At 36.1% G+C, this 16,836-nt stretch overlaps 1 protein-coding gene across 5 annotated transcripts in view; it reads right to left on the minus strand.

The window, feature by feature from the left end:
- Positions 1-16,836, minus strand: part of LOC105226290 (protein anoxia up-regulated) — a 56,932-nt gene that overhangs the window by 14,350 nt on the left and 25,746 nt on the right. For 3 of the 5 annotated variants that reach the window (XM_049448408.1, XM_049448411.1, XM_049448412.1), the window contains exons 2-6: positions 14,940-14,966; positions 5,670-6,131; positions 5,308-5,420; positions 5,120-5,250; positions 2,488-2,661 (exon numbers count right to left, since the gene is read on the minus strand). In XM_049448408.1, the coding sequence (XP_049304365.1) occupies positions 2,488-2,661; positions 5,120-5,250; positions 5,308-5,420; positions 5,670-6,131; positions 14,940-14,966 (907 nt within the window). The remainder of the gene's footprint in view (positions 1-2,487; positions 2,662-5,119; positions 5,251-5,307; positions 5,421-5,669; positions 6,132-14,939; positions 14,967-16,836) is intronic. The other 2 variants (XM_049448410.1, XM_049448409.1) reach the window with 2 other exon arrangements.

The raw sequence follows: 16,836 nt of genomic DNA on the forward strand, positions 1-16,836 counted from the left end.
GTCATACAACCCCCCAACTCACACATAACGGCATATGACCCCTGGCAGTTTAACTGAACGATCCCCCCCCCCCATCAATGTCTGGCTCAACAATGCCACAGTAAATCGGGTAGACAGCTGACATCATAAGATGTTCAGCTGGTCTACCCTTGAAATCGCAGTTGCGGCAATGTGGTGCATTGACACAACTGGCAGCTCTGTGGCCTTCCCGACCGGACCTCCGACAGACATCTGATAAAACCCTACACTCAGCCACCCTATGATCAAAATCCATACACCGGAAGCAGCCTGCGACGGGGCTATCAACGCCAGTAAAGAAGAAGAAGAAGAAAGGCAGTTTTCCCCTTAGCTTGAAAATTTACAAAACTGGTATAATTTGAAATTACTTAAGTCCTTGTGTCAGGGTGTTAACTATCACGTAAACACATTTTATATTGTTGGTCGCCTCTCAATATAACGGGTGATTTTTTTGAGGTTAGGATTTTCATGCATTAGTATTTGACAGATCACGTGGGATTTCAGACATGGTGTCAAAGAGAAAGATGCTCAGTATGCTTTGACATTTCATCATGAATAGACTTACTAACGAGCAACGCTTGCAAATCATTGAATTTTATTACCAAAATCAGTGTTCGGTTCGAAATGTGTTTATCGACAAATTTTGTTCAGCGATGAGGCTCATTTCTGGTTGAATGGCTACGTAAATAAGCAAAATTGCCGCATTTGGGGTGAAGAGCAACCAGAAGCCGTTCAAGAACTGCCCATGCATCCCGAAAAATGCACTGTTTGGTGTGGTTTGTACGCTGGTGGAATCATTGGACCGTATTTTTTCAAAGATGCTGTTGGACGCAACGTTACGGTGAATGGCGATCGCTATCGTTCGATGCTAACAAACTTTTTGTTGCCAAAAATGGAAGAACTGAACTTGGTTGACATGTGGTTTCAACAAGATGGCGCTACATGCCACACAGCTCGCGATTCTATGGCCATTTTGAGGGAAAACTTCGGACAACAATTCATCTCAAGAAATGGACCCGTAAGTTGGCCACCAAGATCATGCGATTTAACGCCTTTAGACTATTTTTTGTGGGGCTACGTCAAGTCTAAAGTCTACAGAAATAAGCCAGCAACTATTCCAGCTTTGGAAGACAACATTTCCGAAGAAATTCGGGCTATTCCGGCCGAAATGCTCGAAAAAGTTGCCCAAAATTGGACTTTCCGAATGGACCACCTAAGACGCAGCCGCGGTCAACATTTAAATGAAATTATCTTCAAAAAGTAAATGTCATGAACCAATCTAACGTTTCAAATAAAGAACCGATGAGATTTTGCAAATTTTATGCGTTTTTTTTTTTTTTTAAGTTATCAAGCTCTTAAAAAATCACCCTTTACATATGTAAGTGCATCTATCGTTTAGATAATTTTCTACTCTTTATTTAATGTTTTTAGTACAAATAAGTAATAATAATAAACAACGAATTTTAAAATCAGATGATGAATGTAATTCTGTACGAAGGTGCTCAACTGTTAATATGAAATATTATAAGATACAACAAATAAGGCGGAGCTAAGTTCGTGTACGACCGAAAATTTCATACCCTTGCAACTTGCAAGGATTAAACTCAGGTAAGTATAGTACCTTCCGTTACGTAAGGCTTGTTAGTTATTCATTACATTTAAGCACAAAGATTCACCGTTTTAAAAAAGCACTCACTCACATATTAGCAGAAAGTTAAAAATCTTTACAATAGGTATACATAGGGACTAAGAGAATTATTGACCCTGTTCACCCCTTTTGTAACACACAGGCATAATATTATCAGGAAAGGATACACTTACAGATATATTTCGGATATGTTGGTTGTCGTAGCTTCAGCAGTTTAAAAGATATGTACATTAAACTAATTAGAAGGCAGGCAGTTTGCCGATTACGCCCATCAAACATGAGTAAAAATTGAGATATCTCAATGAAATCTTTGGCAAAAAGAAACTATGTCCGTGTTTCAGTTTCTTAGTTTCTTTTTGCCAAAGATTTCATTGAGATATCTCAATTTTTACTCATGTTGCAGCTTGCGCGGACGGACGGACAGACATACATTCACCCAGGTTTCAACTTGCTTCATGATCCTGATGATTTATATATTTGTAACCCTATATATATCTCGATTAGTTTTAGATAATACATACAACCGTTAGGTGAATGAAACTCTGTAACGACATGTAGCAAGAGTATAAATGAGAAAATTCAATACGAAATTGCGATACCAGCAAATCACGATATTGCAAGGATAATGTTTGCACTAAGTTTATTTATACATGCTAAAGTAAATTAATATAATGAAATTCAAAACGTCTTTTGTGAGAAGAAATAGCAATTGTGACCATGACTAATTTTCGTAAAACTTCCAAACCGATGGTGTAGTGTTATATTAGTAGAGGGTGTGCACATTGATGATGTCTAAATTATATTTCTGCTGGCGTACTTACCTGCTTTCTCGGAATAATTCTCCTTACTTTTTTCGTCACCTTTTCCAAGAGGATTTCTTAAATACCATGATAGAAGATTTATATCAGTACGGACCTTGTCCGAATCGTACATTGGCCTTCTAATATTATATGCTTTATCACCGCAAATCCTCACTGAAGCGAGATGACTTTTGCCTTTATATTTAAATATGAGTAGAGTATCTTAGTGATAATATTGGGTAATAAAGCGAATATATTTTGAAGATATTTATAGAGTATCAAATGTGAGAATATGCTTTTCAAAATAATCATGTCAGCTGGTAAATTAGAAAGTTTTATCCTTTTATTTAATATACGAGTAAAGTAGATACTGGTAGCTCTATCCTAATATTCAATGACGTTATGCCCAACGACAACTTTACCATTTTGCGAATGTGTTGGGCATGCTCTGTCGATATCTCGGTTTGTTTTATAATTTTTATGAGATAACAGTTATTTCATTTGCATGTGTAAATATACGCGAGAATTGAAGAAAAATTCAATTAAAAATTGTTTGTAAATGATAAGTTTCGGTGTAACCGAACAATTTGCAAAACTCTGAGGCACAGAAATAATTTTAGGGGCTGAAAAACGAACGGTGCTTGATTTGTGTATTGCAAAGCGAAAAAGGCAGTGTTTTGATTTCGTCTAACTGTAATACCAAACTTCATTAAATTTCATTAAGGCTTTAAATGTTTACTCAAGGTATTATGTTGCACGGGTGGACGGAAAGACAGACAGACTTTCTCTACATACAGGGTTTGTCCGAAAATTATAGGACTAAGTCGATTAAAAAAAAGTACTAGTCAATCGTTACAATGCCAAGCATTGAAGGCGTCACGAAAGGCATTCTCCGGAATAGCCTTGAGAGGTGAGAGCATGCTGCTTGATCCTCTCTGTCGTCTCAAAATGCTTGCCTTTTATGGGCCTTTCAGGCAAAGAAACAAAACAAAGTCTGGGGGGAAGGAGAGGTCACATCTGGACTGTTGGGCGGTTGCGGAAGCGTTGGGATGCCGACCTTTGTTAGGCAGCTGTTCACAAGAATGGCGTTGTGAGACGGGGCGTTGTCGTGGTGCAAATTTCAATCGGCTGCGATGTCTTGGCGTATCAGATTGACCCTTCGTTTGAGTATCTTGAGGACTTCCAGCAATTTATTTATTTTAAATCTTTGTTTCTACTTTGCATTACAAAAATCAGAAACATGAGACAATAAATATTTATAATGGCAGTTTTGTTTTAAAAATGTAGGATACATATAAATAAACATAATGTCGAAAACGTATGTTACATATAACTATTTCAATAAAATTACTTTTATGAGCATAGTTTGCCTGTTATCAATCTCTTTTACTGGTCGCCTCTACTGATTTCTGAGAATTTGCCGACATCATAATTTCTGAGAATATGTGATACCACAAGTCAAAAAAAGTCATTGAGGGGTTCTTTCACCAAACGTGAGTTATTACATATATCGCTCATTTGCTGCAAGACCGGCATAATTCAAAAAACGTGATTTTGGAGTTAATGCTGCAGAATTGTTCGTTATATCATACTTCATGTTGAGTGAAAAATTCATATGAATACCTCTTATATGCTCCGCTTGAGAAGAGGTGTAAGGTTGGAGTCACCGTGTAAGGTTGTAGTAAGTTGAAAACTTTAAACGCGTTTTCTGGCGAATCGATTTTTTTGACTTATGCCGGTCTTGCAGCAAATGAGCGATATATTTTTGGGGAAAGCTCGAATCCGAAGTCCGTTTTGCCCCACAATTCATATTTATTGCTTTATATTCTTATTGACAATGTTTTTAATTGAATTTTAACCCTTATGTATGGCAACAGTTTGTTGCAATGAATATACAAAAACCGTTTTTTCACAATAGTTTCCAATCTATGAATGTATATGAAACAAATAAATATACAAAGTGGAGTAAAAACTCATTTTATCTTGTTCGATATTCTTCTAAAGTTAGGGCACTGTGTACCGTCGACGATTTCTATCTTAGTACACGTCGGTGAGTAGTTTCCTATGCTGCTTAAACATTTCTTCTACTGTAACTTTCTACCAGATCTGTCACACACTGTGTCTGTGTGTTTTGATTTTGAACGTCTTTTATTAAGCTAGACATCAAGTACTTTGCTTTTGATTACAAATACAGCTGTATTCTCAAAAAGTTATCGAGATGAATTCGTATAGGATACCTTCAATGCTACTAAGTTTTAGTTTTTATATTTAGACCAATTTTACCATTTTTAATGGTTTATAATCAATTATAATTGTTTATAGAAAACAAAACTAAGGGGTTCCTAATATGTATTTTAACATGACAACAAAAATTTTTCCTAAAAAGAATGAATTACAACTCAAATGAGCATGCGTCAGAAGACATGTTCGCGAATAGTTGCTATGCAAGTATTGCCCGTTTGCTTTGTTCGATTCACTGCTCTCCAATACTTGGCGCAGGCAGCCAATATGAAAATTACTCGATAATACGAGTATTAACAAAAGTAAATTCACAGAAAGCATTGGTTCGCGATTAAGACCACGAAAATATTAAATTTAAAGTAATTTGCACAGGCTACTTATATCAACCTAAGCATATGTTATATGTACATACCAACATATTTTTTAGCTGGCTCAGGATAGTGAGAGATTCTATGAACTTCCTTGGCTACATGACGTACAGGATTGGTTATTCTTTCGACATACGCATCAAGAGCAAGCTTAGATGTTGGCTCGTAAGTATATCTAAGATAAAATACAAATACTGTTAGAACAAACGTTTTTGAACTATACCACACTTACCCAGTTACAGGAAATGGAGTGCAACTACGAGATCTGCGAAGTACTGGAGAGTGGATATCACGAATCAACGACTGCGCTCTGTGGCGAATACGGTTCGTTTCATCCTGAAAAGCCTGCGAATCAATTTTTTAATATATTGTAGTACATATAGATTCATATTTGGACATGCCGCGTGTTAATTAGAATTTTATTAAAAATTTGTAACAATTGGGTTGCAAATGTCTACCAACATATTAGTCATATAAGAGTGGTTATTTTTTCAGGTAAAACGGATATAACCAGTTCGTGGTTTAATCTGTATTCACCTCTTTTAAACAATAATACTGTTAAAATAGGCAATATTTTAAAAGTTGAACACTCACAGCAAAAGGTTCAGTGTTGAGGTAATTGGTAAGAGCACGAGCGCCATATCCTGGTAATGTTCTCTTCAAATAGGATGTTGTAGAACGCACTGGAGAACTTGTTATCCTGATTGGAGGGCTCAGGGAGCGGGTGAACACACGAGATATGGGCGAGTAGTAGTAGGATGGAGTGGAGTATACATAAGTAGAGGGTAAATACGAGCTATAAGTGGTTGCTGGTAAATATGATGAGTTATATATCTTTGGTGTTTTGTAGGTGTATGACATTGTACGTTCCGGTGAGGAAATAACCCGTGTAGTTGTGCGAACAACACGTATGGGAGATGGTGAGTGTATAACGCGTGTCACTACGCGAGCAGGGGAAGTTACAACTCGAACAGGTGAAGTATAAATACGTGCTCCAGTGTATACCCGTTTTGGAATTGTGTACGACGAGTATATTGGATAGGTCGTTTTATACACCTATACAATATTGAAAAGTTTTGGTTAATGTAGATAACTTAAAATATTAAAGTATTTGATTTTTTTAACAATTGTGTATGATAAATTATATGTGAGTTTATTATTTATACATATATAATAAGTTGTTGATATACACAGTTATAATAAGACTTTCCTCTAAGTATTTATTAAAAGTAATTGTCACTGAAACTAAATAATAAGCCATAAGAAATCAAAAAATTTTATCAATACTGCGTTGTTTAAATACAAAATTACTGAATCTAATTTCTATGGTAGATATAATCCATTAACCCATTAAAAGTAGGTGGTCACTGATGAAATACAGTAAATAGTTATAGATTTATTATTTTAAAATATTTATTATACTTTTCTTTCAATGATTATTTGTGTCACATATAATACGTACACACTACTGTGATCAAATTAAAATGTGAATTTTGTCCATTTCATCTCCTTCAAAGTAATCCCTTCCGCTGCAATACATTTATGCCAACGAATTTTGCAGTCATCATAGCACTTGGGAAAATCCTCCGTCGTGATAGCCATCAGAGCCTTCATCGATTCAGCTTTTATATCCTCAATTGTTTCAAAACGGTGTCCTCATATGAATAACCAATGCAGTATGAGATGGTGCGTTATCGCACTTCTTTGTTCAATAATTTCAGACACAGTAGAAATAGAAGAATTCACTTTTAGAGCCTCACAAAACGACACATATCTCCAATACTAATAATTATTTTGACGTGAGATTTAACACAGATATCAATAACAGTACTACAGAAAAAAATTACCAATTCGAAAAACACGCGAAGTATAAACTAAAAACTTTCAATTTGATCACAGTATTATAAGTAATCAAAAGGACGAGACGAGCCTCTTCGTCTGTACAATCGAAAACTCAAAATTGATGCATCTTGATTAAATTAAATGTGTGTCACATGGCTCCATAAGAACGTTGCTATTGCAGATGGGTGGAATCTTTATTTTCAAGAATTGGTATTGGTTGGTATCGGACTCCTATAGCATAAACATGAAATATTGGAACAAGTGCTTGTATGATAAAATTTTTAATTTTTTAATTTGATAAGATATATTCCATGAATTCAACAAGGATTATTTTTTAATGCAACGGTGCAATCTCCGAAGAAATTGCTCATATCGAGTGACTATAACTATTGCTGCCATACAAACTGAACGATCAAAATCAAGTCATTATGTTTCATTTCTGAAGGGTGTCTTGTTTAACTTTCAATTTTGCCAACATCTTAAAGTATTTCCAATGGTTAAAATACTTGAAATGCAGTGAACGAGGGCAAGGCGAATTGGCTCGGGCAGCTATTTGGAACCAATATAAACAGCAAAAACAATGTCAGCCTCGAAGTCCAAAGCATAATAACTCTTACCAGCAGGTGCTACTTCAGGCTGAGTAGGCATTTGAGAAAGTCCTCTCTCAACTAACAAAAACCAAACTCAATAAGTCACTTGTTATTCGCGTCCTGCTATGTGGTAATCATAAGACGACAATATCTGATGAGTGGACGGAACGGTTTTCCTTTGCGCATTGGCAACGACGAATATTGCATTCGATGAACGATGAGCTGTTTGAGATATACGACTACATTGACATGGTTCAGCGAATTAAAAGACAGCATCTAACCTGGCTAGGTCGTGTCGTCCGTAGGGATGGAAACGCTCCAGCGTGGAAGTATTTAACGCAATATCCTCCGGGGAAGCAGAGGAAGATCATCACTCCGTTGCGCGCTGTTGTTAACTTGGCTATAACCGCGTAGGCGGGTCTACGCCCGTAAAGAATAAGAAGAAATCTTTGAAAGTTGCGAGAGTTAAAATTTATTGTTATAAGAGGATATAGAAATAGTTTTCCCAACACTAAGAGACCACGATAATTTCAGAAATAAAATATACAACAGCTAAAGACGGGCTAAGATATTGGTAACAATATTGTAATTACTAATGCAACATATCTGAGTTAACAACGTGTGAAATACATATGCACTTCGTTTTGTGATAAAACAAACCTGATTCCGTTCTTTCTAGATAGCAAATTAACTTCATATATATATTTTACGTCACACCCATCCCGAAAGAGACCACGACAAGTTCTTAAACAAAAATTATACCAACTAAAGGAGGTCTTATAATTTGGTAAAATATGGTAATTACAACCTCTTATGTCAGAATTAACAACGTATGAAATACATATTTCGCTTTGTGATAAAAACTGATTGCGTTCTTTCTAGGTACTAAAATAAATTCATTTATACATTATACGTCACTTATCAACTTAATTTCATTAGGATAACCAGGAATATCAATTACACAGGTCCACAAAAAAAAATCTATGAAAGGTTCCTTTGACCAAACATAGTGTGATATACGTATTTTGGGCCGCTGAAACCGAATCTGAAGTCCGTTTTGCTCCATCATGTCAGAATTTTTTCCTAACCTCCAAATACATGTCGGATTTTACTTGACAGAAAAAAATTTAAAAATATTAACGGATTTAGCTTAATGTTGGGATAGAGGGGTTTTGAGGGGTCCCTGATTACGAAATTAAAGACAAATTTTCAAAATATAAAATGGCGGTCAGAAAAAAAATTCTTGAATTTTCATAAAACTTTGTGCAGAAGGGTTTTTAGGGTCGCTGATCACTTATTTAAAGTCAGATTTTTAAAATACAAAATAAAAAATCCAAAACAATTTATTAAAGCAATGAGAAATGGGCAAAGCAAAGCTTATAAGTACCTCTTCCAAAAGTTTCCCAAATTGTCAGAAGCAAAAATAAAGGAAGGTGTTTTGAATGGTTCACAGATAAGAGAGCTTTTGAAGGATACTGAATTTGGAAAAAGAATGACTACGGTGGAAAAAGAAGGCTGACAAAGTTTCAGAGAAGTAACACAAAAATTTTTGGGGAATACAAAGGATCCTAATTACGCAAATATTCACCCCTATCATGCATTTCGACTTCGATTGAAATTTTCTCCATTTAGCAACTTTGGTATCATGCGTTCCGTTCCCGTTCAGTTCAACTTCGAAATTTACAATTGTGCCTATCATGCATTTCGATCGTAGCTCCGTTCTGCTAAGTTGCAATTTTGTTGGCGGAGAACTTTTTGTGTTTTTATTTTGTTGCGAAAATTTTATTATTTGCGTGATTTTTTTTTTGAATTTTCCAAAAATTTTAAATAAAACTTGTATTTAAAAGTTGTAAAACACACGATATTTCTAGTTTTTGCGCTCTAATGATGTTTTTTTGATATGCTTTCAGGTCAAAAACAACAACACCAGAGTAATATGGAAAATTGGCAGATATGATGGAGAGTAAGCTAGATATAGCCCCTGTTTCTACCAGCGTCCTAAAGGAGATGTGCAGGCTTTTTGGAAAGAGGTAGCATCAAATTTACTTGCCGTCGTTTCTTCTGCAAACGTATCTAGGACATACTTTAATGCGTCCTTATTCAGACGAAAGTTTTTTTTGAATCTAAATAAGTAAACAAATTGTAAGAAAATTGTCTACTTTAACGTGCAATTACTTACAGCCCATCATTCATCTGGAAGGGATCGCACATATCTCGTAATCTTCTTCTTTCAATTCTCACCCCAACATTCTGAGATGCGCTGGTCTCGTCCTCAACCAGTAATATCGCCGCGGATAAAGATTCCATACTTACGTTTAATAAAAATAATAACAATATAAAAATTTTACTTTTATTTATTTTCTTTAAACAGCAGTAATTTGTGTATTTTTGCTTTGTTATGTTCCGGTTTCACATATTTCAAGGCAAACAGCTGATTTCGAAAGAGTTATAGCTCTTCCTCTTCATCTTTCAATCCAATTGCAGCGCATGATACCTAATTTCGACTCCGGCGGAGCGTAGAGCGGGAACGTAATCGAAATGCATGATAGGGGTGATTGTCAAGAAAATGTTAAAGAATTATGAAAAATTGGGATGCCTAATGAATTTAAAACTGCACTTTCTTCATTCACACGTCGAATATTTTCCTGAAAATTTGGGTGACTTTAATGAAGAGCAGGGTGAGAGGTTCCACCAGGATTTACAGGATTTACAAGAGATGGAAAAGAGATATCAGGGGGTATGGAATGACCATATGTTAGCAGACTACTGTTGGTCACTAAAAAGAGAGACTTCAAATCCACATAAAAGAAAAGCGCTACGAAGATCATTTGAAACTAAAAAAACTCGCTACTATTAAATAAACTAATACAAGCGAATCAGCCTTTTTGTTGGTCAATCCTCCACGAAGGACCTAGTCAATCCCCCTTTAAGAATAGTGAGAGGCAAGGGCACTCACTATAAATAAGCACCCCAATGGAAACAGCCTGCTACGTCCACGTCGTTGTTCCTGGGTATATATGTAGATGAATGCGGGTAATTGTAAAATAAAGGAAGTCCTGAACTAACAATAGCTTTAGACTTTAAATAAGTGATCAGCGACCCTAAAAACCCCTCGGTACAAAGTTTTATATTATATTATATAGTTATATATTGTATTTTGAAAATTTACCTTTTATTTGGAAATCAGTAACCTCGAAAATCCCTTGATACAAAATTTTATAAAAATTAAAAATTTTTTTGAAAATTCAAAAATTTTTTAGAATTTTTTACGGCCATATTAATATACATATGATACACCATGTTTGGTCAAAGGAACCTATCATCGATTTTTTTGTGAACCTGTGTTATACTTTTTATAATATACATATATAATGGTTAGACGAGGTTGAGACCTGACTTCTATATCGGTATTCTGCGTGAGACGATTGTCTCATGTCTCTAATAGTGACTATAGTAATTTAGTGATTCTGTTAGTCAGGAGTCTCATTTTGGTATTCTGGCAAATAGAGTATACTACTTTACAGTATACTACTATACTGTAACTGCCAGAATACCAAAATGAGACTCCTGACTAACAGAATCACTAAATTACTATAGTCACTATTAGAGACATGAGACAATCGTCTTACGCCGAATACCGACACTATTCTCATCACGTCGCAAAAACTAGAAGCCGTTTTGGTGGAACCATCGGATTATCAGAGATAATATTCCCTACTACGAAGAAATTAATAAAAATGTCCCAGAATTCCAAACCACGACCATGTCGGTTGAATCTAGTTTCGGAAAAATAAGTATTACCAAAATATATAGCCCACCTAACAAAAACATCAAAATGGACTTTTACACAGAAGTTATACTAAAAATTCATCATGGGTAGTGATTTTAACGCAAAAATTTTTTAAAACTTCATGTCTGATGGAAAGCCGACTTACTGGCCTTCCGACACAAAAAAATTACCTGACCTGATCATCACTCGACAAATAAGACCTTCATTACAATGGAAAATGGATTGGACTTAAATTCGGACCATTCGCCGGCACATCTAAGCCTATATGGTAATCTAAAAGATATCGACATACCAAATAGACGTACGGATTGCGAGTATTTCAAAGTTATGCTTGACAAAAATGTTGATGCTAAAGTAAATATGACAACTCAAGATATTTTAGAAGATGAAGTTCATTCATTTACGAAAACTATTCAAAAATCGGCTTGGAAAAGTACTCCTGTTTCTAAACAAAAAACTATTATACTAATTATCCATCCAATGATTTAGATTTCATAAAGAAAAAGAGAAATCTACCTAAAAAATTACACATTACGCAATTTCCTCAATATAAAACAGAATTAAGCAATTTAACTAAGCTTCTAAGCACCAAAATAAAGTTATTTACAAATCACAACGTTTTTAATTATATTGCAAAAATAAAGCCAAACAAAAATACAGATTATTTTCTTTGGAAATCTATTAAAACAAGAAAAAACATTAATTTCGGCTACACCTAAGCTAATATACCCTTCACAGGTGCATATCTTTTAGTAACTATGTGTTCAGTTTATATGGAAACTATATGCTATAGTAATCCGATCTGAAAATTTTTTTCGGAGATTAAATTGTTGCCTTAGAAAATATTCTATACCGAATTTTGCGAATATATCTTGACAAATGCAAAAGTTTTCCATAAAATTTTTTCCGATGCTATAGTAAGCCGATCTGAACAATTTCTTCGGATATTACATTGTTGCCTTGAAAATAATCTGTGCCAACTTTTGTGAAGATACATTGTCAAATGCAAAAGTTTTCCATACAAGAATTTGATTCCGATCGTTCAGTTTGTATGGCAGCTATATGTTATAGTGGTCCGATATCGGCAGTTCCGACAAATGAGCAGCTTCTTGAAGAGAAAATGACGTTTGCAAAATTTTAAAACGATATCTTAAAAACTGAGGGACTAGTTCGTAAATATACAGACAGGCGGACAGACATACGGACATGGCTAAATCGACTCAGCTCAACACACTGATCATTTATATACGAGTATATACTTTATAGGGTCTCCGTCGCTTCCTTCTGGGTGATACAAACTTTGTGACAAACTTAATATACCCTGTTCAAGGTATAAATATTAGGAAACCAATATTGTCGAATACACTCCTCAGAAAGCCAAACGGTTCCTGGGCCAAAAGCTGCGAAGAAAAAGTGCAACAGGAACAAATAAAGAAGTGGAAAATATGATTAAAACTAATTTTAAACCAAGAAAGGCTCCCGGCTTCGACTTGTTGACTGCTGATGTACTAAAAAATCTAACGCGAAAAACAAAAGCAAAGCTTACTTACTAAATCTCAGATACGTCCCATCATCAGGGAAGCTATCTGAAATCAATATGGTACAAAAACAGAGCAACAGCTCATTAGGCCTCGTTATATCGTCCAATATCCCCGTTGCCTATTTTGCCCAAACTACTTGAAGCTGTAATCATAAGAAGACTTCAGAACATAATTGAAGAAAAGGGACTTATACCAATTCATCAATTCGGCTTTAGATCTCAAAGAATAACGAGCATAAACGAAGATGCGATGGAAAAAGTAGAACTGCACATCTGTTTTTAATGACGTATCCCAGGCGTTTGATAAAGTATGGCACAATGGCACGACCCGTAAAAATTAAGTTGAGTCGACGCTCAGAAAGCAATCTTCACTAAATCAAATTGTAGATTGGACACAGAAACAGCAAATTACTTGAAACGACTTGTCTACTCATGTAAATTCCGCTAACAAAAGTGGTACGAATATCCCCTTACATATTGGGAATGAAGTAATCCCGTACTCCACTTCGGCGTAATATCTTGGTATGACGCCGGATGTAAAGTTGAATTGGAAAGAGCATATACGAAACAAAGTTTCAGAACTAAAACTAAAATACAACAAAATAAACTGGTTAATCGGCAAGTAATCACCCTTAACAACTTCAAATATGGCAGTGAAAGCACTGGTTAATCGGCAAGTAATCACCCTTAACAACTTCAAATAAAATCATAGTCTACAATCAAACGTTGAAACCTATTTGGACATATGAAATTCAACTATGAGGATGCGCTGCACCGTTATACATCGAAGCGGTGTAAGGATTCCAAAATAAAGTTCTGCGAAAAATTGAAAATACTTCGTTATACATACGCAATTCGGATCTACATCCTGATCTTCATGTAAAGGGTGATTTTTTAAGAGCTTGATAACTTTTTTTAAAAAAAAAAACGCATAAAATTTGCAAAATCTCATCGGTTCTTTATTTGAAACGTTAGATTGGTTCATGACATTTACTTTTTGAAGATAATTTCATTTAAATGTTGACCGCGGCTGCGTCTTAGGTGGTCCATTCGGAAAGTCCAATTTTGGGCAACTTTTTCGAGCATTTCGGCCGGAATAGCCCGAATTTCTTCGGAAATGTTGTCTTCCAAAGCTGGAATAGTTGCTGGCTTATTTCTGTAGACTTTAGACTTGACGTAGCCCCACAAAAAATAGTCTAAAGGCGTTAAATCGCATGATCTTGGTGGCCAACTTACGGGTCCATTTCTTGAGATGAATTGTTGTCCGAAGTTTTCCCTCAAAATGGCCATAGAATCGCGAGCTGTGTGGCATGTAGCGCCATCTTGTTGAAACCACATGTCAACCAAGTTCAGTTCTTCCATTTTTGGCAACAAAAAGTTTGTTAGCATCGAACGATAGCGATCGCCATTCACCGTAACGTTGCGTCCAACAGCATCTTTGAAAAAATACGGTCCAATGATTCCACCAGCGTACAAACCACACCAAACAGTGCATTTTTCGGGATGCATGGGCAGTTCTTGAACGGCTTCTGGTTGCTCTTCACCCCAAATGCGGCAATTTTGCTTATTTACGTAGCCATTCAACCAGAAATGAGCCTCATCGCTGAACAAAATTTGTCGATAAAACACATTTCGAACCGAACACTGATTTTGGTAATAAAATTCAATGATTTGCAAGCGTTGCTCGTTAGTAAGTCTATTCATGATGAAATGTCAAAGCATACTGAGCATCTTTCTCTTTGACACCATGTCTGAAATCCCACGTGATCTGTCAAATACTAATGCATGAAAATCCTAACCTCAAAAAAATCACCCGTTAAAAATGGCTCGGGAAGTCATTCGCGGACGGCATCGAAACATGCAAAAAGGTTACAAAATCATGAAGCCCGGCAACTAGGAAAGACTAGAAATAGCAGGCGCAGACTAAAATAAACAACGTTTCATGATCTAATAAGAATTTAAAAAAATAACAAATATCATAAAATTTAATTATTTTGTAATATCGAAATCTAATTAAATTTTACAAATTCTTTGATTTACAATAAAAACATACTATTTTAATCTTTCCTATAACCTGTTTGTAATTGGATAAGAGTACTTACACGTGAAACCTTATGTTCAAACGGATACTGAAATATAAAATATAAATTAAATTTATTTGAGAATTTTTATTGAATTATGTATGTGCATTTAAATTGTTATATATTTAGCTAAATAGATTAGTTGAAATAACATACAACATATTGCAATAGAGTATTGTATTTTTATTCACCTAATGATTAGTGGTAACACCTAACTAATTAAGAAAAATATAGTATTATACATATATGAAGGAAACGGATGACAAGTCGGATCCACTTACAAGTAACTGTCTATCCAACCGTCTATGTAAGTTATTAAATAAGTTCAAATTAAGATATCTTGATGAAACATAGTACATTGGTTTCTTGGCTCCCTGAAGATATTGCTATTGCAAATGGTTATACAGTGTTATGAATAATCTATAGATTAAGACAAAAAACTTTAAACTGATACAGAACATCAAGTATAAAGCGGCATCTGCAGTTCAAAACTTTTTAAAAAGTTTAATGTACAGATCGTAATAAATGTAATAGATGGCGTTGCAGTCGTATATTTCCACTGCTACCAATCACGTTGTGTCATACCATATAGGTAAATTCAGTCTCCACGAGCTACCTGGCTGCCTCCGGATCGAAAAGCCATCAAACAGATCGATCATGTTATGATAGATAGAAGATACGTCTCTATTGTTTTTTACTAGCATCGATTCGAACCATTTTCTTGTTGCCTCCAGGATTCGCACTTGACTAGACTTGACTAGAAGCTGCAATCACAACAGACAGTGAACCGATTATCACCCGACTTGTATTAACACTCTCTGAGACTACAACTCGGTATAAGGAAACTGTGGGACGACATTTCAAGCTTCTTACGAACAGCTGCAAACGAAACCATTGGTTTTTGGTAAATGCAAAAAAATAGCTTTACAATGAGAAGTGCCGTGTTGCTGCGGAGAGAAAGCAGACCGCCTACCTCGAAACGTCACAATCGAACACAACACTTGCGGGATGGGAGAGATACCAAGAGCTGAAGAGGGAAACGAGACGCATTTGCAGACAAAAAAGAGAGAGGCCGAAAGGCGTTAGTAGAAAGAACTTGACAAGCTGGCCGACAGAGGTATTGCCCGAAAATTCTACGAAAAGATGCGGCGACTAACAGAACGTTTCAAGACCGGAGCATGCCCTTGCAAAACTCCCAAAGGCAATCTAGTAGTAGATGACAAGACCTCACTAAATTATAAAAGGAACACTTCTCCAGCCTGCTGAATGGCAGTGAAAGCATAGCGCAAAGTGAAGGCGAACCTGTTTCCCCAATCGATGACAATAGAGCAGACGTTTCATTGCCCGTCCATGAAAAAGTTCGAATAGCAATTACGCGTCTGAAGAACAAAAAAGCGGCAGGGGCCGATGTGTTAGTGGCCGACGCGGCAACGAAGAACTGATAAGGAGCATGCAACATTCTCTTTGTAGAATATGTTCGGACGGAAGCATACCCAACGATCGGAATTTGAGTGTGCTCTGCTAAACCCACAAAAAGGGGCCCAAAATCTGCGCCAAATGCCGTGGGATACCGTTAACAAACTGATTGGACCTTATCAGTGTGGCTTTAGACCAGGAAAATCCACAACCGACCAGATATTTACCATGCGCCAAGTCTTGGAAAAGACCTGTAAGAAGAGAATCGATACACATCACCTCTTCGTCGATTTCAGAGCTGCTTTCGACAGCACGAAAAGGAGCTGCCTTTTTGTGGCGATATATGGATTTGGTGTTCCCTCAAAACTATTACGACTGTGTAAACTGACGTTGAGCAACACCAAACGCTCCGTCACGATCGAGAAGGACCTCTCCGAGCCACTCGAGACCAATCGAGATTTCAGACAAGGCCACTCCCTTTCGTGTGACTTCTACAACCTAC

Source organism: Bactrocera dorsalis, chromosome 2 (assembly GCF_023373825.1).
Source record: "Bactrocera dorsalis isolate Fly_Bdor chromosome 2, ASM2337382v1, whole genome shotgun sequence".
Classification (NCBI taxonomy): domain Eukaryota; kingdom Metazoa; phylum Arthropoda; class Insecta; order Diptera; family Tephritidae; genus Bactrocera; species Bactrocera dorsalis.